The 27,971-nt window shown below is 41.9% G+C and overlaps 1 protein-coding gene across 3 annotated transcripts in view; it reads right to left on the bottom strand.

The window, feature by feature from the left end:
• Window positions 1–27,971, bottom strand: part of LOC147175549 (PDZ domain-containing RING finger protein 4) — a 136,906-nt gene that overhangs the window by 14,951 nt on the left and 93,984 nt on the right. For 2 of the 3 annotated variants that reach the window (XM_086074813.1, XM_086074814.1), the window contains 2 exons: window positions 7,807–8,060; window positions 5,717–5,819 (listed from right to left, as the gene is read on the bottom strand). In XM_086074813.1, the coding sequence (XP_085930939.1) occupies window positions 5,717–5,819; window positions 7,807–8,060 (357 nt within the window). Of the gene's footprint in view, window positions 1–1,475; window positions 1,622–5,716; window positions 5,820–7,806; window positions 8,061–27,971 lie in introns of those variants that run through there. The other variant, XM_086074815.1, reaches the window with a different exon arrangement.

Below are 27,971 nucleotides of genomic sequence, written 5' to 3'. Positions count from 1 at the left end.
CAGTCTCCAAAGGCAGCGGGTGATATCGCAAACAAAACGTATCCAACATTAAAATGCGGGACTCATTAGGGTCTAATGCTTCTCATATAAGTGTAATAAACCAAAACAACCATCAATTATTGCTGTCGTTGATTGCCTCCAAGTGATTAATTACTAACAGCGGCTTGTCATCACTCTAGAATTTCAACATGAGGAAATAAGTTACTCATCGAGAGATCATTATTTAACAGTTATAGCTTATGAATAGGATTGTAGTGTAGAAAAGCATTACTATCATCCTGCTTTTGGTATTTAACTCATCTGCTCCCAAAAACATATAAAAACGTTCTATTTTAAATATTGCCATGGTCCCAAAAACCTTTTTATGTTAGAGCATACAGAAGGCTTTGATGCAGCCTCTGACCTGAAGAGGTCGCCTAAAGCAATGGCAGTTATTACAAAACACGCCAGCAGGTGGCAGCAGAGTATAAGCGATCAACGAGCGCCATGTTACAAAAAAGCTCTTTTCCCCAGTGTTTTAAACAGATTTGTAAATAATGATGAAACGTAACTATATTCTAATGCTAATTGCTGCAAAACGGAAACAGGTACAAATATACTTTTTATTCCTGATGAAAGAAGAGACTCTAATCTTTCTTTTGGTAGGTTTCATGTTTTTATAGCAATAGAACCCGATATTCTGTGGGCCTTGCAAAATCAGTTAAAATCCAGTAAAACAGCCTGGAGCAAAGGCGGTTGCTTCAGTGAAAATGGCTGGGAGTGAATGAGTTAAAGGGGAAGTCAACCCTCCCAAAAATTCTTGGCAATAATATGTTCTATGCAGCCCCACTAGTCTAAATATGGTATTCTGGTTAATATTGTGTTATATAAATTAAGCAGCATAATCCAGCAGATTTGATCAATATCATAAGGCGGCCATTTTGCCAGTTGCTGTTGACTGAAGATGACATCACAGTTGCTCAGCAGACAACGACCAATCACAGCTCACCTGTTTTCTGAAGCTGTTTTTTGTTACCTGAGCAACTGTGATGTCATCTTCAGTCGACAGCAACTGGCAAAATGGCCGCCCCCTGGATTTTGCTTCTTATTTCACAAATGTAATATTAATCAGAATGTCATGTTTAGACCAGTGAGGTCACAACTAACATACTATTGTCAATAAATGTTTAAGGTTGACTTCCTCTTTAACTCCATTTGACGGTCATCAATGTTATGTCGTTTGATGCCACCAACATACAAAAGGCAATCAAAAGTGAGCAATATTGGTCAGCAATATTGACATTAGCCTGACAATCTGTTCTTGAGTTTGGAATGTGATAAACAGCACCGAAAACTGCAACGAAAGCCGCAGTGATAGCAAAGAACGTTCCGACGCAGCCTGTGTCCACTTTTAACAAGAACAAAGTGATCTCGGATTGCAAGCAAACGACTTCAGCTAGCCGGGAATTGCACCGTGGACGTGTTGGAAAGGTGACTTGCTTTTCAATGGTCCCTCTGTGAAGTGGCGGCAAAACGTTCCACCTCCAAGTAAAGTCATTTCAAGGAATGTCTTCCCTAGTCCAGACAGACTCTCTCCATGAGAAGCATTGCGGCTGCAGACGTGCGCCGTCATGAGCTACAAAGCCCGCTGAGTGTAATAGGATTTGTAAATAGCAACGAGGGCTACACAAAGGCTTTAATACACCGTGTGATATTTGTTACCAACGTGTCACGGTGATCTAAGCGGGGGCACACATCTTTTTGCCATGTCTCAGTGGGTGGGAATCTTCAGAACTAATTCAAATGCAACAAATAAAAAGGGAAATGAGGCGGGCACGTGGCCGACGACAACATATAAAAGAATACGTCAGCTTTGTGTTCTTAGCACCTTCAGTTAGTTTCAGCATATGGTACCTCGGTTTAAAACAGGAAATGAACTAGAATGGTTCCTTGACTCAAGATTTGCGTGGGTTCTGTGGCCAAGCAGATTTATCTCTGAAATGAGTTAAAATACCCCACAAAGTGGATTAAAAAAAACAACAACGAAAAGACATGTACATATTACTGTACGAGCAGTAGTATTTGTGTATTGAATGTGTGCCTTTAAGGGGCGTGGCCTAGTAAGTGAGGAGGTGGAGTTGGGCTGGCCCAACAGCAGCTCCTTGCAAGTGTTTGCCTTTCAAAAGTAATCCAATGGATCTTGCGCCTCTCGCCGTCTCGCTTGCTGCAGGCTAGCCAGGAGCTAGCTGGAGACGCTAACACTGGAGTTAGCGCTGAATATTAATACAATGTCAGCGTAATTAGCTAGCTTAGCTTTTTTTTCTGCGTTGTTAAGCGATTGAGCTCGATATCAGAATGACGTTGTTTGGTGAGTTCAGTGGCTAAAGCGACAGTGCTACCAAGGTTACTACAAAGTCAGTGGTCACGCCATGAAACGCCATCGGGAACCACTTCAAAATAAAAGCGCTCATTTGGAAATATTTTATTTTGAATTTGACCTCTTGCTGAATGTTCCATCATGGATAGCATGAACAATTGTTGCTGCTTTCAGCTTGACTAGTCTTGCTGAGGGTCTCTACACACCAGTGACGTGCGGTCAGGATAGGCAAGGTAGGCACTGCCTACCCCAGGCTGAAATGAAAGTTGAAACAGTTTGGGCTTCTTCTATTTAATTTAATTATTTATTTCATTTCAGAAAGCCTACACTACGTATAGGTTTAGAAGTGACAACATTTGGTGATTTTCATACCTCAATTACAAATGATTCATTACTTTGTCTGGCCTGCAGGCAAAAATGCTACAAAAATGATCCTCCTGAAGGCACACCGCTGCTGTGCTTTTCCCAGCCCTGTCCGCGTAGCGATGTGTGTCCGCGCATGCGTAGTCAGTTTGCCATTAGAAAAGTCCTTTACGCAAATAGGCAGATCGCTACGCAGCCTTTTTATGTCGCTGTATTATTCCTATGCGAACGTAACACACTTAGTGCACAGCAAAGCAGTAAAATGACGCCACTGTGGAGAATATAAAACTATTTTCACGCCTTTCTTTTGAGGGAAAACGTCAGCTTTTGAAAGATGGGAGCCCAACGCCTTAGCTACCGGATCTTCAGCAAAGTAAGGGACAAATAATTATTCGGACTTTTCACAAAGAATGGTGCAAGAGAAAAGATTGGCTTTGTGGATGTGCTTCGATTAACTGGCTGTTTCACTTGACATGGTGTTTGGCATTGCTATTGCTAGCTTGATTTTGTGAGGAATTGGGCTGTTTTACAGGGAGATATTCACTTTATTACATTCTGTCCGGGAGGGTTTGAAATTGTCAGTTTTTCGTTGTGCGGCAAATGAGAGGCAGACTGCACTGCAACGTTTACTGTGGCTGTCAGACTGACTGACGGTGGCCCAGAACTTTAGCTGAGTGGCAAGTGTTGAGCTGCCGCAGTCCGGAGGCAATGGGTACGAACCCCGCTCGAAGTTAAAAAAAAAAAAAAAAAAAAAAACGATTGCGGGAAAAAAATGTTTTACTTTAAAAGAGAGTAATATTTTTTTTGTTTTTTATTTTCTACCTATACTGTACCCTTCTACGCTAAGTTAAAATAGTTTGAATGTACGACATCTTAAATCTGAGTATCAAGTATCTCGAGGTCCTCTTTTTTTGGAAATGAATATATGGTCACCCTAGGATACGTTGTACACTTACTTGCCTGCCGACACAAATTTGTAATTGGTGTGTGCGTCTGGCTGCCTACCCAAACCTAGAGCTCATTGCACGTCACTGCTACACACGAACGTTTCCTGGAAACGAGGTACTCAATTACACAAATTTGTAAAACATTAGACATTAAATATCATGTTGGAATGTAAGTACGCCTCGTTAATATCTATGTACCGGTAAACGTCTATAAAATGTTTAATTTTGGGGGGTATTTTTAGGATTCCATGTATTGTAAGGTGGGACGATTTTTGATCATTTTATATGGAAAAAAATACAGTAGGCCTGCATTGTATTCACGGGATTTTACGGTAACATGACAGATAATTGTGAAGAAAGACCTTTCTGTCTTTCTGACGCACGATGAGTCACTGATGTGTCAAACGGCCGACAAAGAGCTTCTTCTACATCTTGCCTCGATGAATAAGGAATCGCAATGGCAAATGATTCATGGTGTGTTCAATGTGGAATATCATCTGCCACTCCTAATCCCTCTCCCTCCCCACTCCAATCTGTCGCCCTTACGATGCTTGGGGAGTCAATTAGTATTTGGACGCTTCCACCGCCTGGTAAACAAAATCGAAAACTGGCTGTTGAGGAAAATGTGCGCAGCCACAGTGTGTTTTCACACATAAACATGTGATTAGGGCAACTTCAGCAACTTGTTGATCACAGAAGGACATGTAAAGTGGAAATGTAAGGTACATTTTAGTGACTAGTTAAAATGATATTTGTAGAGAAATGTTGGATTTGATGTATTCTACAAAGAAACAGCACCAGTCATCGAATAACTTTGAACATGAAGCTCAATTTTTCTCTCATCTGTCCAAAACACATTCTCCCAGAAGCATTGGGACTCTTCACTATGCATTATGCCAAATATAAGTCTCGTCACATCCAAGTTATTTCAGTGACCAGAGCAAATAGAGTATGTCTATATGAACATTATTTTGTTCAACACAGAGGGTCCAGCTCTTATAGTGAGGCCTTCCAACCATCTTGCACTTTGGGAAAACCACACATTGTCATTGAAGACTGATGAAAATATAACTGCTATAGTATGACTCGGAATATTATTCTAGTTCATTGTTTGCCTGCTGGTGAAAGGGGACTAATAAACATAAGTAAACATAAGTAACTAGATGTTCATTGATTGTAATTAGGTAAAATAGCAAAGGGATTTCACATTGTTTACATATTTGCAATTTTTAACGTTTAATGCATTGATGGACTTCTTTCTGTGTGAGTATGAAATGTCCGAATGCATTTGAATGCACCGCACATCTTGCAAAAGAGGTCAATGTTTACATTCCCATTAGGGGCTAACTGCCAACACCGGAGAGTTGTGCCGTATCATTCAATGGCGGCGTGATTGAATAGCGGTTTCTTGGTGTCCTTAATTAGCGATCGAATATGATTTCGGGATGGCGTCGAGAACAAACAGCCACGAAATACCGTGGAACGTAACGAGTCAAGTTAGAAGACACGCCACCATGCGCTCCGAAGGTCCATTTCAAAATAAAAGCCTACCACCCCTATTGCATTGACGTCCATGTATTAGTTCGTAGCCATTTATTTTGGGTGGCCTTCAGTAGGCAGCACGTGACCTCCTCGCACTTGATCAGAACGAGTTATGGCTCAAAGATCCGTTGCACTACTAATTAAAACGTGCACTTGCGCCCAGCAAACGGATCATTTTTTAATTTTCTTTAAACCAGCAAACACTGTTGACCACATTTATGGTAAATTGGTCGCAGTATCGAGCCCTGCTGTCTGGTGTCTTTTCCACCATCCATCCGGTGTAACACTGCGTGGCTGCACTCCTCTCCAGCACCCAACTGCTTTAATTGGAAATTTGAAGGAGCGGCGGCTACGATTTAGGAATGGCGGGGCACCGCCGCAGAACCGGAAACGCCGCAGAACTGGAAACGCCGCAGAACCAGAAAAGCCGCAGGACCGGAAACGCCGCAGAACCGGAAACGTTGATTACAGTATGCTGTAATTTGAAAAGACGAATTGAAATTGTTACCTCATATTCCAACTCTTCCGTCCTGTCGCCGTCGACCGGAAGTGGCGAGAGGTAGTCTGTGCCTTCGTAGTAATCCTGCTCCATGGTGTGAAGGGAGTGACAGCTGTCGGGGGAGGCAGGCAAACACAAAGAGGCAGACGTAAGTTGCATCCTCTGGTTTATTTTCTCTCAAAGCCCTTCAACGGCGGTGAGTGACAGGATTTCCTGTCGCCTTTGTCTCTGCAATATGGCGAAGAAAGACGCCGTCGAGGGCTTTCACTGCGGCTTGAGTGTGTGCGATAAAAGTAAAGCCGCTCGCTAATAACAGCTCATTGCCGTGATTTGCCTGCTGCAATTTAATTGACTGACACCCCCCCCCGCCCCCTCGCACACACTTATTGTGCAGCCTATTATCATGCCATCAATTACTGAGTGGCAGCATCAGGACCACACAAGACAACAAAAAACTCTGAAAGCACACTTAAGCAGGCTACACGCAACATGGCTGAAAACAATCGGACAGCATTTGGAAATGTTAAAAGTTGCAGTATGTTGCTTCTGGTGCCCCCTAGGCTAGAATTCAGCATTACAACAACAGTTGTCGCTTTGATATGACTTAGGGTATTCCTAGCCCACCATCAACCCACCATGTGACCCTACAATATTTTGATTGTGATTTGAAGGACAACCAGGTATCAATCAGTATGGGGCTGATGCCGGCCTTATTTTAGGGTATTGTTCATATTTAGGCCCCGAAAAATGTGATTAATCAGGAGAATAAGAATAAGAATAAGAATAAGAATAAGAATAAGAATAAGAATAAGAATAAGAATAAGAATAAGAACAATAATTGCTCGGGCCCTAACTAGAGCTGCGAGCAGTTAAAAAGGGCCCTCGCAGGCTCTAATATTTGTGGAGGGTGCTGATACTATCCACCGATATATGAGGCAAACAAAATTTGACATTGAGTAAGTCCTCCTTGGCAGTAGTTGGCGCTACACTGCGGCAGTTTGACACAATGGTGAATCTGGTTAATTTAATGGTGATCAAAGATGAATTTCTTGTGGCCATATTTGTGGTATATTTACAGTTTTAACTATGACTATAGGCAATTTTTAACTTTTTTGCCTGCAGAGGAACGTCAAATGACAAAAAAAATATTCGCTACTCGAATGGCAGGCTCATCGTATGTGGTCTGCTTCAGCAGCGCCATGTCATGGTCTGATTACGGAGCAGCAGGAACCAGACTAGGATTTGTCACAATGCCTCCACTTTAGAAACATAAGTACCTCTGGCAGCAGCTGCAAGGAACATAATCACGCGTGACACAACATTTGTCATATCTATCAAATCGGCGCTATATTGAATTGTGCACCTGATCGCAGCGATGAAGAGGAGTAAAATGGGGGTTTTATGGGGCGCATTGATTACATTTGGGCTCGGGGCCGCGGGCTACGAGTTGCCCGATCCAATGTGATGTCCAATTTTTTTTTTGTTTGTTTGTTTTTTTACGAGCCAATTTGCTTTAATCACGTTGTAAACCTTGGATGAGTCTAAATGGGCCTTCTTGCTATATAATTGCCAACAAGGTCCTGTGGGGGATTTTTTATTTGCGCAATACATTACGTGTCAATAATTCTTTGATCCACAGCAATGAGTGTGGTACAAATGAATTAATAGTGGCTGAAATAAAAAATAAAATAATGAAAATCAAGAAAAAAGTAAAGAAGAAATAAAAGAAAGTCCCTGTTGTTCCAGTCCCAGGAGGTGAAAACTACTTTTGAAAATATGCTTAACTCTTTCTGTTTGTTGCTTTGTGATGTGCAGAACAGAAAATCAAAGTGACACCAGGGAAAATAACAACTCCTATTTCTTTTGTAGTTTTTCAAGGAAAACCCCTTCTTGATACTCTATTTGATTTCAATGTCAATAATGGTGTCATTAGTTTTGGTGATAACACATCACTGCTTCTCTGTGCGGTGTAGGATGATAAAACAAGATTGAGGATGTGCAAAAAGTTAATAAGGAAGAAGAGAAAACAACCAACAATAATTAAGCAAGTTAGTACAGTTCAAATGTCCTAACGTGAGCATGTAACAACTTGAGCCCACCTGTCGCTGAGCAAGAAGGGACAGACGTCAGGCACGGGTGGCGTCGTAGGCCGCAGCTTTGCCAGCGCCACGATGTGTTCGAAGGTGATGTCGGTCTGAGTGCACACATCCACCACGCGGATTTCCTGAGGCGGGCCATGAGGTCGGCCGCTGGGGGTCCGCCGGATGACTTGAACCACGACGGGATCCTTGGCCGGAAGGAAGCTCTCCAACGTCTCCTCATGGCTGGACTTGGACAGCTCTCTGCCATTGACCTGAAGAGAAAAGGAGGAGGATAATAAATATATATGCTGATATATACACAATATGTGATTATTTATAGAAATACAAGAAATTACAGGGCATGCAAAAACCAGTTTGACACTACAACACCATCAAGACATTCAAAAGCCTCATGCTCATCAATCCGTCTTCCTTAAATCCCTCCAATCTCCAAGAAAGGAGACGAATTTTCCGGCAGACTGAAGACTATTTGCACTACAGCTGGCACGGCTAAAGAAAATCATCGCTTCATTTAGCTGCGGTAATTTCTCTGGAAAAGACGCCGTGCGAGTCTCTGTGTGCAGCACTTCAAAGATATGAAAGTGGTTATGATCATTTCGGTAAACCGTAGAGATGCATAATCACACTTTATGTATTTTAATTAGGCCTGCTTGCACTGCTCAACTCAAGTTAGTCGGAAAGTCCAAATCAAATGTTCATATTGCAGGCTCCAGCACCAGCTCACCACAGCAAGTGAGCAGAAGCAGTATATAAAATAATTACCTGGCTGTACAGTCAGTGAGTATTGCCCTGAAAAACTCCCCCAGACAAATCATATGCAACTCCCTCAGCTCTTGTGCTCCGGCCGTGACCTTTATTTGTAGTGATGCTGCATTAATCACCTGAGCAGCAGATAAACTGGGTCACACACTCCAGCAATGTGGAGCAACAACACGCCCGCATCTTTCATTAGGGTTCGTTTTCAGCCACTCAGCATTTATTAAGAATGCAAAATGTACATCATGTGCTACATTTTAAGTAAAACGAGGCGCTATCATAATTAGCTGATACAGTACATCCCCCCCTCTCCTGCTTACTGTTGGCCTGCGGCCTAATCCTGGAATTTTGCGGGGGAACCTGGCAACAAAGGCGCAGACAAATGAGGCAGCCCATGGTGTATGACAGTCCTGCAGAAAAATGATCGCATTGCCTGGCTCCCCCCGCACTGGAGAGCCCGGCCGGTCCCTGTGCTTCAGCTCCTTGCTAGCCCCACATCCTTAAACCCGACATCAGGTGCGCCTCCTACTTTTTTTTTCTAATCCTCTGTACCCTTTGTAAACCAGATGGAACAATAATCCTCAATCAACACATGAATAATAAGTGGCCTTAAGTAGTGCAGGAGGCAGTCTGATGGTGGATTTTAGTTGAGTTAACAGACGCTCATGCACAGATTATCAATAGGGTTGACGTCATGGTATGGTTTTCTTCAATTTATACCCATAGCAGCAAAAACTAACAGTGCCGGCTGGAAATACTTATTTTGTCACTTTCAGGAAACCTAAAGTAGTCATTCCCTACAACTATCTTTTGGGAAATCACATAAATGGTTAGAATAGAAGAAAGAAATAATGTATGTTTGTCAATCTCATCTGTGACATACAGTTACAGGCAGAACAATTAAAACTTGGTAAATGCACTTCCGCTAGAAGCTACAAGTAACCCGTTTATCCACTTGTTGCTTTTCATACAACAAAATAACAAGCAGCTTTGTGTTCATCTTAACAGGTCCACATTTCACGTCAACTCATTCACTCCCAGTCATTTTCACTGAAGCAATCCCCTTTGCTTCCAGCTGTTTTACTGGATTTTGACAGATTTTGCAAGGCCGCCAGAATATTGTGTTCTATTGCTATAAAAACATGGAACCTACCAAAAGAAAGATTAGAGTATTTTCTTTCATCAGGAAATAGTTTATCTGTTTCCATTTTGCAGCAATTAGCATTAGAATATATCTAAGTTTAATCATTTTTCACAAATCTGTTTTAAACTGTGGGGAAAACAGATTGTTTGCAGCATGGTCCTGGTTGATCTCTTATACTCTGCTGCCACTTGCTGGCCGTTTTGTAATAACTACCATCGCTTCAAACGTTCTCTGCAGTTCAGATGCAGAGCAGCCTTCTGTATGCTCTAGCATTAAAAACAAACAAACATATAAAACATATAAATATGTCTTTGGGAAACTTAAAACATTAAAAAAATATATAAAATATTTATACGTTTTTGGGAACAAACGAGTTAAGTACATTTACTGTACACACTTTGGGCCCATTTGTTTGGTGGTGTGCCATGATATTTTCCCATTGTAAAATATGTACCTGGGCTCCAATACATCTATGAGATCTGCACACTTGGAGTCCAGAGTTAAAGTAAACATGGTGAAGCTTCATTTAGTTGTTATGCTGCACTCAAATGGAATAAACTGCCAATAGAAGTGAAGTCAGCCCCACGTGTAAATGCTTTTAAATCCAGGTGAAGAACTTTGCTTTTTTTCTATCAGACCTTTGACTAAGGTTGTCTCATCATTTTTAAAGCATTTTTTTTCTTTCGTAATTTTAGAAACCAATTTTATTAATTGTTTTGAATCTTTTTCAAGTTTTCTGTTAATGTGTTTAAATGTTGTCATTGTAAGTACTTTTAATAATTTTGTTATTTTAGTTTTCTTTGCTTTAGTTCTGAAAGCCGTTAACTGTTGTGTTTTAGGTGATGCGTCCTCACTTGTGTGAAGCACATCGAGTTGCCTTGTGTGTGAAATGTGTGATATCAATAAAGCTTGCCTTGTATTGCCTCGATTAAAAAGGTTGGGAAACACTGCAGTCCTACCATTGACATTCCCATTATTCCTGCCCAAAACTAATTCAACCAGCCACAATCCACCAATTTAGATAAACCAAAGTAGCGCAGCATCGTTTGCTGCTCTCAAATGGCTTTTTAACAGCTGCCCTTTTAATACCATGCAATTCCTTAATACACTTATCAGAACAAAGAGTGAAATTATTGAACACTATTGTGATTTATATTCCTTAAATAAGACATTTAGTATTTTTCAGAGCCTGATTTTTTCAATAATAAACAAATACGACAAGTGTTTTTTTTTAATCAGTAGAACAGTTAATTAGGCTCATCTAGAAAACTAGTAAACCTGTCTGAGAATTATTTCAGTGCTCCAAACAGAGAGCAAAATGATGATAAAGTGGCCCAGAAAAACATTTTATATTTCACTTAAAATCCTTTATGAGCCAGACAACTAGCATTTTATAAACCTTTCTAAGTAGTGGTGTTAATTACTCATGTATTTTCAATATTATTGCTAGACAGGAACCGAGCCTTGTCGAGATTCGCAAAAAGAGGGGAACACTATTGTGAGCTGATGTATGTTGTACCTTTAGTTTTTTTTCAAGAAAGGCAACAAAAAATGCCTCTCAGTGGACCTCATTTCACAGCCTGCATCAAAGGATTAACTCTGCGTGTGTGTTTTGCTTCTCCTCTTGGATTTTTTTGCGGCCCTTTTCTAAAAGGATGACAGCGGTAAAAGAAGAATAAAAATATCCAGCAGAGTGTAAAGACTCACATTCTGAGCAGAGAAGACTCGAGTGGTGTACTTCGTCTAGCGTTGGCGATTGTTTCAGTGTCGGTTTTGTTAGTTTTAGTTTGTGTTCCCATTCTTATTGGTTTGGAACAACTCGGACAGGCAGACTTTTATGAACAATTACTATCATATGTCACTGACTAGTATTGTGTGTTTGACTGTACATTATTTGTTTGTGATCTTTTAGCTTTTGCGCTAATGCTAACCACTCAAATGTGTTACATTATTTCACCACCTATTTGTAGTTTGTAATTTCATCTATTTGTGTTTTTGTATTGAAAGAAATTCAAGCACCAAAGCCCTGTCTGAATAGGAATTGATCTCAAGGAGAGCTGAGAAAAAAAATAATCGGCTAACTCGTTTAAGTCAACCACAATAATTTCTGCCTCAAAACTTTAATGAAGAATTTTAAAACTGTAGTTCAGGCACCCGGAAGCAGTATTTGGCTACTTTTGTGTTTCCACAGAGACATTTGTTGCTGACGGGCCATTTCTGACTTCCTCAAATATATAAAAAAATGCATCTTTAAACTAAAAAAGGACAAAAAGTTTCATGGAATTACAGCAAAGGAAAGCTAACGCAGCTTGGAGATGGCAACACGATGTCCGCTGCTAGAGGTAAACAACTCACTTTTAGTGTTTTGGAATTTTTAAGCATTAAAGAAATGTAAGCCTCGTCACAGTACGTCACATCATTACTTTACGGGAGCCAAGTAACTTCCACAAAATTTTTCTGACCTGTTAAACTTCAATCTATGTTAAATAGGGTGATCAAACGTCCGTTTTTGTCCAGACATGTCCTCCTTCTGGGGGCAAAAAAATGATCCGGGCGGATTCAGCATATTTAGCGCATGTGTGACCTGCATTCAACCCAGCATTAGCAACTGCATCTCTATACTCGCAGGAATGACGCCGTGGCTAAACCTACAAAATGCTGAACCGAAAATGTATGTTTGTTTACGGACAACCTCAAGAAGAAATATACACGTTCCCCCGTTCTGGTCGGGATTCATTCGATGCAAAATGTTTGGTGTGCAAAGCTGGTCGAGCTGTCTCCATCGCCAACAAAAGGGGCCGGCAATTTGGACCACCCTATAAGTTCAAGTACCCGGTAAGCAAAAAAAAAAAAAAAGCCGCTGTTGTGAAAAGCTCTTCAGGTAAAATAGTGGACTATTTCGTCAATGCAAAAATTGATGTTAAAGTTACTGCTGCAGGGACGGAGAGCCTTTACACTTCAGAATCAAGACACTGACTGTCACTCTAAACTACTTAAAATTGCAGAGTTCTTTTTTGCTATTTCTCCACATAATGCTAATGTAGAGAGAATATTTTCACTGATGCAAAGCCAGTGGACAAAGGATAGGAATACGTTGTCTGTGGACTCACTGAGGGGACTTCTGTGCACATGTCATGCGAAGAGTTTCATTTACACTTGACATGAAATGAAAGACTGCTAACAAAAGCTTGGATCATCTGAAAAAGAAGTGGCAGACAGGAGTAAATGTCTTGGGAGAAGACATTATTATTAATATTTGTAAAGTTTTGTTTTGACTTTATTTAAAATGTGCTACAGCACTCCATCTTGGAGTCCTCTTTTTGACAGTACTACAATCTGGTCTTCTCCAGCTAATTTAGCTTAGCATAGCTGGCTACCTTTTGTCTCTTATCAACACATTTCATTTAAAATGAGTTTAAATGAAATTTGACTTTAGAGATTATAGTTTGTGGTGTATTTAAAGTTTAAACTAGTAAGAGACAATTGTACTACTCGCCGGTTTTTGCTATTCATGCCAGGGCGCAATCCTTAATACTGTACTACACATCTAACGTGTCTCACCCCCTTCTTACATTCCTAAACTCATGCAGGCAATAAAGCAGCTGTTGTGTTGATCGAGTGCAGATGCTTAATGGCTTGAAGTATTCCACATGTGGAGTCAACGTATCCAATCAGTCCGGAACCTAACAATTATTCATGAGAAGTCATTTGGCAGCACGGGCGAGCCAGCAGAGGATCAGGCGGCTGAATGAAGTAGCGAGGCCAAGACGCATCTGCCGGCTGTTTGCACAAGAATATTCGGTAGCTGTAGCCTGGAGCGGGTTTACCGCTCAAGGAGGCCCCCCCAAAAGACAACTGGAAGCTACGCCAAGGTAAATGTAAGAGAGTAACTTTAGTTTAATAGAGGAAATCCCCTTTCTGAAGACAGTTGTTTACTTTTGGCAAACATCATATCACCGAAAGACGTTCATGTGGAAAAGTTGCCATTTTCGTGGCTACGGTATTCACCTTTGTGCTTGTTTTATGATTTATCCTGCTGGTTTGACTTCAGACAGTGCTTTGCCATTATGATAACCTGTCCGAATTTGATCATTTACCCCACTTCCGATTAAAGTCAGAAAAGGCCAGATTATCGGATGTTTCTAACGGATTATTTTGAGTGATAATCCTGTGTTGTGGGGTGTGTTAAGGGTGACGATAAACCTATTTAATAGTTCCACTCATAAACCCTCGCGTGTTTAATTGACATAGTTGGGCCCAGGGTTCTAACAGTTTTGATGAACACTATGACATTACTGTATGTTTGAGAGAGTACTTAATGTAAAAAATATTGAGAACAGTTAAAGATTTTACCGTGACAATGATGATTATTTATATTTCACGACGTACTATGGATCAGTGATGAAAATGGTACATTCGTTTAACTTGAGCGTAGGCGAGGGTTCAGTTCTCACTCAGTGATGGGGTGAAATAGAGTGGAAGGGTTGCCTGTCTTTGTATGTGGCCTGTGACCGACTGACCACCAGTCCAGGCTATCGTCCTCCCTTCTCCTGGAGTCAACTGGGCTAGGCTAGACTACAGTTTGTTGGATAAGAAGTACGGAACATAGACGGATGGATGGACTTGCCATGGATGTAACAGATTGTGTCCGACTATCCAAGAATAACTCCTCATCAGAGACTGAGGGCAGAATGAAGTGACAGAGGCAGTAAAATGGCTCCAGTTCATTCTCAAGATGTCAACATAAGCCACGCCGGACGCCGCTCCGGCCCTGCTTCCTTGTCAAGATGCTCCAACACAGCCGTCAGCTTGCAAAGGATCACTGATAGAAGTGATTGATGGACTCATTCTGCGTGGCAGCCCCGGGCACAAGACTCAGCGAGTCCATTAGCTTTTAACGCTTCTGAATTAACTGCATATTTTACTTAACGGCTTTGAATACTAATTAATTGTTTTCAATTCCAAGGTGCAGGAGAATGCAGACTAGAACTGGAACGAATGAAGCAAGGTTATCGTTACTCACAAGCAAACGAGGCTACAGTGAAAAGAGCATCCCGGGCTTCATTTCAGCCAACTAGCGTGACCTTGACTCTTAGTATCTTTACTCGCAATAAATCCACATTACACTCAACGCGCATCCCCCTCAAGCTTCCGTGCGCCGGCACCTGCTGTGCGAGTGGCGGCCTGCCGAGTGCTAAGTGAACGCAAGCAGATGGAGGAAGTCTAACATGTAGGTCACCCGGCCTCGGGAGTGTGGCGCTACAAGCAGCGATTACACGCCAGCTCTTCCTCTTTTTAGGAGGAAGAGGAGGAAAATAAAGGACTAACATGACCCCTCGGTGTAGCGGTTCACTCAGCTGTGCTGAGTCCTCACATGAAGACAGGCAATGAGGAACAGCGACAGATGAAGAGGTGAAATGCTAATACTATGAACGGATATATCATATGTAACTTTTGTCGTGTATGCTGTTATGTAGGTTTTCAGCTGTCTTTTGACTCATTCCGACACAGTTTCATTCACTAAATGTGTCTGGAAGAGAAACACAGTAATGACTGTGCCACCAAAGCTTGAGTGTCACACAACGGAATTTTGCATCCTTACGAGCTTACCATCAAACCCCTGTGAGGTTGCAGATGTTTTTGTTTAGCTACGCTTCATTTGTTTCCGTATTTGGAGGCATTTCATTTGGGAAATGGCAGCATATAGATAAGAGCCAATGAGAGGATGGAGATAAATTTGCACAAAAGCAAAACGAGGGAGACATTCATATGGTGTGCGCCTTGAATCTCCCGGGAAACCTTTCAGAGTATTCGTCTGCCTCAGACGTAGTGCCACTGCCACTCACGTAGCAGCGTCTACGCGGAGAATAAACAAGGCTAATACTTCTGGGAGCCCGGCATGGTAAAAATAACCCTTCCCATTTCGCATTGCTATCGTCTTTTGTTGTTTTTCCCAGCTGAGTCTGAACGACAATGGAGCAGAGAATAGTGGAAGAGCACTGCTGAATGCTCTCTCTGCTTGCACCTCAAGTCCGTAGAACCAACCTGTTTACCACTACGTCCTTGAATGCCAATGTCTAGTTTAGGGTGCAACCCACCTCTCGTCCAAAGTCGGCTGTGATAAGTTCCAGGGCTAATAAACCAAAACTCAGTTTTCTAACTGATCTTTGCAATTTATTTGGCTTATGTGTGTAAATCCTCGTCAATTTAAGAGGAGTATCAGTCATATGCCCGTCTTGGTATGCTAGCTTGCTATGTTAAGCAAGCGCCCTCTCGTGGTACGTGAAATAATCACTTAATAAAATATTCAAACAGTACATAATATAGCCAATATAGCTACATTTAATAAATATAAATAATTATAAGTGGTTTTGCTTGTTTGGAATATATTACCTCTTGGGATGGGTTTTTGACAAAATCGCTTTTAAGGGCAATTTGTGTTCGATTTACAAAATTATTATTTTGGTAATAGTTTTAGTAGGATGGGAGAATCTCTTTCTGTAATCAATGGAAGGTCCAAAAATGACTCAAAGATTTTTATTCCTATTTATGAATAGATGCAAGGCTGATCTAGTGTTTTTCATACTCTCCCAGCTTTGTTTCATCTTCACACTCAAATGTCTCATTTTAATAATAGGTGTCAGGATGAAGCACGGGCTGCTCGCTCTTATGACTGCATAAATCACTCTTACATAGTCAGCGCTACTGTCGGAGAAACGCTCCAGTGACATGAAACTGAGAGCGCCGGCGAACGCGCCACTAGGGAAACCTGACAAACCCGCCGACATCTCTGCACAAACCAATATATGGGCCCCACTTGAACCCCTCCAACCACATAAAACACACTCCCACAGGGCGGCTGGGTTATTTTCACATTTAAAGGCTCTGCACAAGGCTGCTGCCACCGTTTTGAACCAGCAGAAGATTTGATGAATTCTGCCAATTTTCTTCCCAGAGCACCAATCTTGTGTATGGAGTGTGCTGCACCTTCAACGTGTATCACTTTTTTCTAGCCGACCGCCTTCCTGCTTTGCTTTTACTATCCAATCGCTTGGTGCAAAGATGGCTGGTTGTAAAAGAAGACCATTTATTCTTCGTGCTAAATCTGCAGAGCAACATGGTGATAGTTATGAACAGATTGTAAACGAGGCTCACTTGTACTGTCTGGTCATCCCTACTATGTTTCACATGCAGCTGCTTGGTCAGCTTTTTCCATTACGTAGGTCAGTATTTCCCAACCTTCACTGAGTCATTATCTTTACATTCATACATCTCGTCACACCATAAAAAAAATGACGATCCTTCAGCCATCCGATGGAGGAGTTTTAAATTGTTCTGCCTGTCTGTACGCGTCGCTGGCATAGATAGATTCTTCCTCTACTCTCAGCCTCAAAATGGTTTGCTTTTCTCTCAAAGAAAGCTTCATGTTTGCATAACAACAGATTCAGTTTTCACATTTAAAACCCCAAGCTTCTTCTTCAAACTGTCTTCAGTATACAACAAATACAGATGGGACTGTAGATGAACAAAGATACATTATTTGTAGTTTGTAAATCATCATTTTGATACCAAAAATGGAATAATTTCCCGCACACCTGATGAACTTACTCTGTTTGGGGATCGCGGGCAAACCTGTACTAATTACCTGAACTACATTATGCAGTTGGCTTTACAAGTAGTAGAAGTCTCTCGCCAATTTTCCATATAAAAAGTTTTGACCCAACAACCATTATGAATCTTGGGTGATGATTGGACTGCGGGTTTCGGAGCTTAAATAGTCTATAGACAGAACAAATCTCAAAGCACCGTCACTAAAACATGTCAACCCATAACAAATTGTACGTTCTAGCCTTTGGGAGATTTCCTGGTTGTGTCATATGCTGTGATACTAGGTAATTATACATTGCTATTACTGACATCACCGATTTGTAACAAAAATTGCAATATCTATCCATATCCATTATTCATTTAGTTGGCCCCAAATAGATGCGACACACGCAATCTTCCGCCAATCACATTCCACATTTTCCCAAGCAGTCGTCATGCAATACTTCCACACGAGGATTTGAAAAACTGTCTGGCGAGTCAGGTTAGACCACAGCAAGATGGAGAGTGGAGAAATTCATATGCAAAGATATTCACGACCATCCACCAATCTTCCGCTTCAACGTCATCACAAACAGCTTATTGCTCAATGAAGGAGAATAGCCGGATTGGGAAATCTTATGGCGGATATCAACTGGTGGGGGAGTGCCAAGTTAATAAGCTTGCTCAAGGTTAATGGTACAAGCGGGGTATATTTGTCGGGGAGATTTCGGGATGCTCATTTAATCTTTGCACTTAACTACAAAAGATCTCTTTTGCCATCTTGGATCGGGTTTTAATGTGGAATGGAGGAGAAAATCAAATTACGGCAAAAGCAGCAGTGGGGTGGTCTTTTTGTTAATTACTGGTAATTGGCGAAGGGGCACTGGCTGCAGATGTGCGTATCAGCATTGTAAGGACTAATGGTGCCGGACCACCTCTTAAAATACTGAGAGCGAGGCGATAAGCAATGCAAAATTTCCTTGTTAATCTCAGTGTCTTTAAAAATTCCCGCGGGGTTCCAAACGCGACACAACACAGGTGGCAGATGGTAGATGAGTCGTGCCACCATCGTCCAGGGACGGTCCCCTCATGGTGGCCTGGAAGACTTGGAAAACAACGTATGATCCCCTTTTATTGCTCCATGCTGAAGATGGCAGATGAGGCAATTAAAAGTGGATAAGCACTATTTACACATTTCCAGACGCAACGGCGAGGACAACAAAGATAACTTAACTAAGTCCTTCCCTCTCCAACAGGCTGTTCGTCTGTGAGGACAGGGCGTGGCGAGAGTGGTGGCAGGCGGGGGTGCGTGCAGCTTTGACAGGACAAATAATTGAACAAGGAGTGTTTGAGAGGTCAGTGAGGACCCCCGCAGCTGCTGAATAATTTGCCCGTTAGAAATTAACTGGAAGGCAGGTGGGGGTGTGGGGGACGGAAAGTGGGATATGCAAATGTGTCCCTGGAATTATTTCGTTTTTTAATTATTGTAGTCGATCATAATGGTATGAAAATCGAGTCCAAGTCGATGTCATCCTTAATATTTTTGAGCACACTACAGTGTTGCCAACCTTGCACCACGGAACGGTTTCACGTAAAATATATTGCAACGCACAGCCAAAAGAACTAACTGATGTTTGGGTGCGTGTCATGATACGACTAACGTTGTTGTTATCATGCCGTTGATGCCCACACATTATTGCACATAACATTTTGTGCCGCTGCCCCGCTGGACATCTGAGCATTTGGAGTGGAGTTATGGAAAATATCATTCTCTACAAATCTCATGCCACACTCTGCACACATTTATTGACAAAGAAAAAAAATTCAAAAGCTTTGTAATTCAGGACTTCCCATCTGTCTACTATAACCATTTCAAATTTGGTACTGATGGAATCATTCCCTTAGGATTAGTTTGTTAAAGGATGGCCGCTGGAAATTGCCAAATTTGTTTGAAAATTACTGCCTCAAATCAGCCTGGCGTCCTGTTTGTTTTCATGTGAGCATAATTTGGTTAGATCTTTCTCATCTGACAAAATATGGTTACTCTGAAGACCAACGCAATTTGCATAATATGCGTATTATAATTACGGCCATTCAGCCTGGTGCAAGTATGACTACCATCAGAAGAATGGTGGAATAATGATTTGCTCATTTAGTTTGATGTTGTGAAGCTTATAACATCTTTCATCTGTCAGTTTTGCAGACACGGCACACAATTATTGCTTTCACAAAGTTGTGACAAGGAAAATACATTTTGATTGGTGGGATGACTGTTATCATGTAAACATGGCCTTGGGGTGCAGACGTCCCGTCTGAAGTTGGACTTACAAAAGCGTTGGCGAACAAATAAATAGAAAGTTGTAAACTACCGAACACTCAAGCCAACACGCTGCAAATACTGACAAATGGAAATCAAAGTCTTCGTGCCTTCAGGGTCACACAATAAAGATCCCAAAGACTACTTTATGATGTCTCAGTAAGAGCGATCACAAAAAGAAGAGGCGCAAAGTGGTTTTAAAGATCCAAACTTCCACGACATTCACAAGGAGACGTTGATGAAGCTGCTGTCCCTGATATATTCCTCGTAACAAGCTGTGGCACAATGCACAATTAAAAGGAAGGACATTATCTTCCGAGAGTGATCACCAGTGTAATCAATCTGCCTTCAGGTCTTGGGTCGCTCATGAAAAAAAAGTGCCATGCGAGAGAAGAAGAGATTGCCAGAGTGGATGTAGTAGTTTTTGTTCTGCTCTCTCTCTCTCAACAAACTCCAATCTTACTCAGCCATTGTCAGGTCGCGCAGTCAATAAACGAAGGGAAGTGAGAGGAAATTGTAGGCAATTCAGTGCTTCACGCTGTGTCGTGATTACACAGTTGGAAGAGAGGATTCAGACATGATGAGTAGAATGAGAATGAGGAAGAGCCACTTTATGTATTAAATAAATACGGAGTCGTGATTGCATCAGACCAGAGGTGCATGAAGACCTTTGATTACGGAACTAAAGTCAACAATCTTGAAAAGTGAAAAGGGTTTTTGCTTCTTTTCTTTTTTTTTTACAATTGAAGAAACAACTCAATGATCCTTGAGGGCATTTTAGTTGGAAAGCAGACAAAAGTTAAGAGCCAGAATGCACAAAAAATACTTTTGTGGGGGAGTGACTGTCAGTCTCGGACATTCAGAAAACACGCTGACTGCTGCTTGCGTTCTTGCCATCTTCTTGTCAGACTTCAACAAGGAATCAGTTTGTAGAATATCAATGTGCGAGTAACTGTCAAGGCAGACATAATGATCATTTAAGGATTTGATTGGCCAGTGCTCACGTATGTCTTGTCCAATAATAGTGTGCCTTCTGATGATAGCAAACACTGTCCGCTACTAAGCTCAGAATTTAATGAAACACCTGTCAAAACGTATTTGCACTACCTGAAGCTTTCCGCAGTAAATGAGCTGTAACATTACCTTTCCCTTTGAGTCCACCAGGCGGATGCTAGTAATGTATGCAAAAAAAACTGAAACAACAAGTTTCCTTTAAGATGGCCTGGAAGATGATTTACTTGCTGCAAAGTGTCTGATGAGGAACAGTGAGAATGGCTAGTAAGATGGTTCTGACTTAAAATCCCATCGCAGGGCTTTCTATGTGAAAAGCACACCTTCCATCCACGTTCTACCACTTATCCTGTTTAGAGTCAGTACGTTAGAGTCTAGCCCAGCTGGACTGGAACCAGGTGTATACAGACAGACAACCATTGACACACAGCCGCTAAGCAGGAAACAGTTTAGAGCACTCTCACTAATCAAACATTATAGATTTCGGGGGCCGTCTTTGGCACATAGAACATACTTGTCTATCAATGAAGGCGTGATCTAATTACAGTTTATAATTGTATGAAAAACCCTTCAATACCATAAATATCAAATAACAAAATGTAAATATGCCAGTAATTTATATTTACGTCTTCCACTAGCAACCATGCATGTGGGGACCCGTATAAATCAAATCTCTATAATTCCCATGTGTCAGCCCTGTGATTGACAGGTAACCAGACCAGGGTCTGTCCTAAATCTCAGGCTCCAGTATAACCGACATCAAATACACGGAAGTTGCTATTGAGTGATTCTGCTAGAAATGTGTTGATGAACATGTTGAGCTAATGGATACAATCCAGGGTGGCGCTATTTTGAAATTCCAACAAGTGTGCAGGCAAATGTTCTCATCTTGGCAAAAAGAGGTGCGTTTGCATCAAGGGGTGATGGGTATTTTGGTAAACTGTATGCATGTGTGGTAGCAGTAGGCGTTTTCACGCTGTCACACAAGATCCGTAATGAGAGCGTGTATGTTTCAACCTGTGTGTTCTAGCTTGCATTTGTGCAGCATCACTACAGGGATATCTGCCTCCACTCCACGGTTGATCCCGAGGTAGATTTATGCCGCGCGTCTGCAGTGCGATTGCTCCTCCACATAATTAGTATTGTTGGCCCAGGCTTTATCCTTACTGCTGCAAGGCCAAGATTAAAATGTAATCAGCTGTTCAACCATATCACTGCCACGCTTTGGATCCCATGAGAGCATACACGGGCACCGGACGCCCACAACTGGACCGTGCAGCCTGTCCTCCAGGCCACTGGTTGGACAGCATGGACCGAACAGAATCTCTTGGCAGAGAGGAATGACAGCTGTTCTGGTGCCACAGCACGGAACACAAGGTATGATGGGTAATGAAGCCAGTGAAAGGATGGGAGTGCTGGAAGAGGAGAAAAAGAGGTGGCCTGAGGGATTTACACCCGTGTTAAAATAAATAACGCTTTGTGTGCTTTCTTGGAAAGAAAATGTCTTTGACAAATTGACATACTCATGGGAACGATACGACATCCAGACCAAGACTTGGTTAGGACATTGGAGGAATCCTGAGGGATTTCTATGAATGCAATGATGTTAACGCATTATCTGAAACGGAGATGTTATGGCTATTGAAAAAGCATAGTGTTGAAAACTCTCAAAACTGTCCATTATTAGCTTGGCTGTTCTTCTCTAAACGCGTTTTACATACAGATCCTTCAAACAAGATTAAGCATTAATTAACATTTGCTTTTAACACACAAACCAGTTAAGGTGGGATATTACTGCAACACGACATACAGTTTGATACATGACAACATCATCAGTGTCTGGTCTAACATTTACAAAGCTCTTTTTCTCGGCTTTCAACGCAACAGCACAGAAGATTGAAACGTCAACTTCACACCCATATCATCTGATTCCAATTTTCTAATTTTCCACAGTCACCATTGGGCCTCTGTTCAGACTGATACTGCATTGGAATCTTGGTAATCCAAATGTAAAGTTGATTTTTAGTTCCTTGATCTTTCTTTAAATTCAATGCTTTCGTGCACTGCGATGTCCAGGACAACAAGCTCTGGTGAAGAACAATACACTAAATCAGGAATGACCTCAACATCGCTAGGAAATCTGTGGCTCCTTAAAATGCCATTGAATCTGGATGTCTATAGGACGATTGGAACACAATAATGTACATGGATTGTGTTGCTTTTGGAATGGAAACAAGCATCTTTTATCAGGCTCATACTCAGCTGTTCACTTGAGATTATCAATAGATGTCTGTCATAATTCGCCAAACTGCACAGTCAATTCTGTAGAGTAAATTGGACTCTCTTTAGAGTGGGACCAAATAGAATCAGTTTTAGAGTAATATTAACGCTAGGAAGAGAGTAAAATAAAGAATTAAATAAATAAATAAATGTCCCTCAAGGGTTGAGGAACAAACTTTCGTGCTTCAGATTGGGAGACTCCCTGAGCAAGCAAACACAAAGCAAACAATAAGCAATATGCAAACAGTAGGAGGGGCATAGCTCAGGTGGTAGTGTGACAGTCTCCCGAGCTGAAGGTCGTGAGTTCATTCCTCAACCCGTGAGTGACTTTTATTTGTATTTTTTTCAATTTTTTATTTTACTCTCTTCCAAGTGTAGATATTAGCCTACTCTAAAACTGAGTATATTTGGTCTCACTCCAAATAGAGTCAAATTTACTCTCCAGAATTTACTGTGTGAAAGAGGATAAACGGTAAAGTATGTTTAACTAAGTGCAAAGACCCCATTATTAAATGATTCTGCCAGCTGTGTTAAAGATCAACAGTACAGCTTTATATTGTACTTCTGCAATACAATAAATTCAAGTCACAGTATTTAAAACAATCTCCATCAATCTGAAATCACTTCATTTTGGATGAAAGATTTCAAAATGTTAACGTTTTAGGATAGATACTACCATTTTGAAAGTTGAACTATCATTCATGCTGTAAAGTTTGCCAACTGTATGAAGAACAACAAGAACAAGTCAGGCGTGTGCCACATTGGTTTGTTTCGCTTCAACGAATCGCGGCTGAAGGTAATGGAAGTGACAGAGCAAAACATGTTTTGGACCACCAAAGACGACTTGGGTCAAAATGGAAGAATTGTATTTGGGCTTCTACGAGAGTGCAGAAGGTAAATTACAATGATTGGAGCCAACATGGCCAAGATGAAGGCTCCATTTGGAATCACCCTCACCCAAACTTCTTCATTATTCTAATAGTTTACTTTGGAATGGGTTCAAGCATTTTACACTCCTACACAGTGTTCTTTTACTAGATGGTGGGTGCAGTGCTCTCAAAAACTGCCATTTTATCTTTGCAACCCTTGTAAGGCTTAATTGCGGCGCATCCCTGTCAAGAGTAAGAACGATTAATCATTGGGAAGTAGAGCAAACGCCTGCGCTACAGTCACTTCACTCTCCCTTCTCGCTGCAAACCAGAAACCACCGGCGGAGGAAGATTGACTTGCCGGCTAACGGCGGGGTGCAGCGAAAAGTGGAAGTTGTGCTTTTGTTCCGTACAGGTTTGGCAGGAGATTCCGTTGGTTCAGGCGGCCGCTTGGCAGGGATGACCGCTCCACGTGAAGCCAATGTAACACGAGAATGAGACCAAATGGCTCTCGCAATTGGAAAGCAAAGAGGGCAGACTGCTGCATCGGTGGAAGGCATCTGCTCAGGTTTTCTAATTTGATGAGCTCAATTGCTTGGCAACACTCCGTCTGCTCCACTGTGCTTCTCTGATAACAATTCCGCCACTTGGAAACAGGCTGTAAACAGAAACAATTAGCCAGACTAATAAAATATGAACCATATTGCAAGTGAAAATGAAGCCGTGTTCAAAAAGACAAACACACACGCGGCGGTGCAGTGGGGTGGAAGTGTGTCATCACAAACGCTAATTGGTCCCAAACAGCAGAGGGGCAACCTGTTAAAACCCGCTCACATCTGGTACGCCGACTTTCCTCGCTCGCTGTTTTGCACATTTAATTCTCTGCCAAACGGCAACATCTAGCGAGGGAGCGTGACAGCTCAGTGGGCGGGGAAAAGCCGACTCCATATGGACACGGTATGATGAGTTTCAGGACGTAATTAAGTGTCTCTCTGCGGAGCTCATCGCCCGCTGATGAAGAGACACTTGCGGCATGAGGGAGTCCAGAGAGACACCTGAGTGACGGAAGCTCATTTCTGACGAGGACTTCAGCCACCGTTGTCTTTCCCTCACAAGCATGATGTGTAATGATAGTAACTTTCTGTCCCTGGAAGGATCCATTCTGAGCTCAAATTTCAAGCGGTATTTCCCATCAGAAACAACAGAAACGTCATTCATTTCCAGGATCAGGATCATAGAAGCTCTATTAACTGTACAGGCAATGTAAAAAGATTCCTTACTGGCATACCAGCGGGTATATAGCTATTGAACATTTTTAATATCCATCATTCAACCAGTATCCCACAGATTTTTAGATTAAAAAAAGATTTATAATTATTAAACAATAACATTTCAGGTGCAAGAGTTGCTTTCGACAGCACTGGTCAAAAAGGCACAGCGGAGACTACACTTCCTGAGATTGCTCAGAAAGTAGCAACTCGACACCAAACTGCTGGTGACCTTCTACCGATCAGCAATTGAGAGTCTGCTGACCTATGCTGTGTTAGTATTGCACTCAAGCTGCACAGAAGCGGAGAGGAGAGGACTGCAGAGGGTGATCAACACAGCACAAAAGGCCATCGGCTGTCCCCTACCTCCGCTGTCCACCGTCTACAACTCCCGGTGCCTAGGAAGGGCAAAGAAAATCATAAAAGATTACACACACCCCGGCTTCCACCTCTTCAACCTGCTGCCCTCTGGTAGGCGCTACAGGGCCATACCGACAAAAACAGACTCAGAGACAGTTTCTTTCCAAAAGCTAAAACCATACTCAATTCAACTTTACACCGAATAACTGATCTGGACTCATTTTAAGGACTGTGTAATGTCATAGCACTGCCGTATCCATCTCATTAAGCAATATGCTCACAGACATCTGTTTCAGTCTAAGTACTGTATTTTGTATTTTATTTCATTGCTTATATTTTTTATCTGTCTGGTATGTGTGCACTCATGACAGAGCTTCAAATTCCATTGTACTTTGTATAAAGACAATAAAGGCAATCTAATCTACGCTGTCGTAGCTGTGACTTTGAGTGTGTTTGGCTTCTTTTGCTAAGTGATGTGGGTCAGTGAAGGAGAGTGTCGTTGGCTTTTGTTAGCTAAGCCTAGCCGGGCTGCATGTTGAGACTTTGGTTGGTCAATTGTGGCAGCAGCATAAACATGCTAACTGACTATTTTGTTACTGTATGTTCAATAAAACGATTCATGTGAAACAATGTGAAACGATCTAAAACGTTGAACATTCTTTGTCGTTGCCAAATTATTTACTCCTAGTTTAGCACTAATGTGCCAACTTTTTCATGGAGTGGTGTGTGTGTGGAAAAATGATCACTACGAAGGTTTTGCGTCGAGATTTTGCTTGGACATTTTTTTGTAATCGAATTATCAAATATTTTTTGTGGCCCTATATCCTAGTGTATAATCAAGTTAACCTTTGTATAATAAACTAAAAAAATAAAAGTGATGTTTTCACAAAAAATACACAGCTGGCTTTTAACTTAAAAGTACATGCCCCTGTTGATGAGGAGAATCTATCAAGGTGACGTTAAATAGAATCATAGTCCACACAAAACAACATGACGTTGGATTTAGTTATTACCCAAAATATTTCTTGTAAGAATTAACAAACGACAGGGAGCCCTCCAGTTACAGCTGAGTTCCGTTTCTACCCTGGCGATGTAACCCAAATTTCGACTTAAGTCGGATTTCCCCGTTAAAATCCTCCACAACTGTGAAGAGTGTAAATTAATTGAATAAATTGGACCCATCATAACAAGCCAACCGCACGAGCCTGAAGGAATTGAATGCCTTGCCAAAGGGTACCTCGGCTGTTGGGTGTGCGGAGTGTCAATATCCCAATGAACCTGGGGCATGTGGGTCAAATGCCACATTGTTAACATTACAGCATCCTGTGGTTAATATCAATAATTCATTCAGACAGCTTTCGGTGTGTGATGTTTCATATGTGAACACTTGCAACGATGAGGACAGCTCTATGAGACAGTATTGTGTCAAATAAATAGACAACCCCACTTCCTCCCTCCCCTCACTCCCTGCCAAATTCATTTCTGCACCGAGGAAGTGCTCGCGTGATAGATTTTCCCCAAGCAACTGGGGTATTTCCACACTGTCTGCAAGTCTCCCTCAAGAGCGAGCAAATGTAGTGGAGATATCAAAGGCGTTTTGGCATCTTGGCATACAAACACTCACTGGGACACACTCCCAGACAGAAAGGCAAACACCAAAGTGTCAAACAGGATCTACCTGCTTGCTCCGTGTAGTGTCAGCGCCCCGATAGATCGCAGCCCTCAGGAGGAAGCGCATCAAGCAACTCCCAACCCCCAACTTCACATCGCGTTTTTCCAAACATATTCCGCTATTGATTATTACAGTTTAAAATACTCAGTGTATAAAAACGGACAACCCAGCGATTGATTGCCTCGCTGCTACATCCCCCTCGGCGGCATCCCTTAGACCCAAGATACCTCCAAGGAGAACACAATTCCTGCATTGAATTTACTTCTGTTTAACGACGATTACGTTGAGCTGATGTCAGCGCCACGGTCAATAGCAGACCTTTTAGCGCAGCCAATCATAAGGAAGCCACATAAATCAGCGGAGGAAAGCAGCGTTTGCAGCTTTGCCTGATGCAAACTGCTTGCCGGTGTCCTCCAGCGTGACGGGCCGACAGTGACATGGACCATTGAGGGCCAGAGTTGGTGATGTGCTAGTGACATTAATGGACTAACACTCGGCACTCCCCTGACATTATCCCGTCTCGTCGTTCTTGATGCGCGCCGCCGTCTCCCAGTCACCATTTTACCCGAGAGGACGTTCCGATCGATGGGAAAGGACGTCCGCTGAAGCCTCACTTACGCAGTGTTTACTCAACAAACAAAGACCTTCACTTGTCAGCTGCACAAGTTCATTACCATCACTGTGTATTTTTAATACACTTGTATGTTCATTCAGTCGCAGCAATTTAGGCCGATGGTGTGTGTACACAAAGTGAACCCGCGCAAGCAATAGCATTTAGAGAGTAGCCAGAAAGGACATGAGACCGGTCCCAAGATCGCAATATTTGAGAGATCATGAGAGCTGAATGTTCAACCATAGCTGGTCTAGCCTTTGATCAATCTGAAAGGACTTGGAGAGC

Source organism: Leptonotus elevatus, chromosome 4 (genome assembly GCF_054856555.1).
Source record: "Leptonotus elevatus isolate MCC_2025b chromosome 4, RoL_Lele_1.0, whole genome shotgun sequence".
Classification (NCBI taxonomy): Eukaryota; Metazoa; Chordata; class Actinopteri; order Syngnathiformes; family Syngnathidae; genus Leptonotus; species Leptonotus elevatus.
The sequence above is the reverse complement of the archived record's forward strand: the minus strand, read 5'-3'. Positions and strand labels throughout refer to the sequence as shown.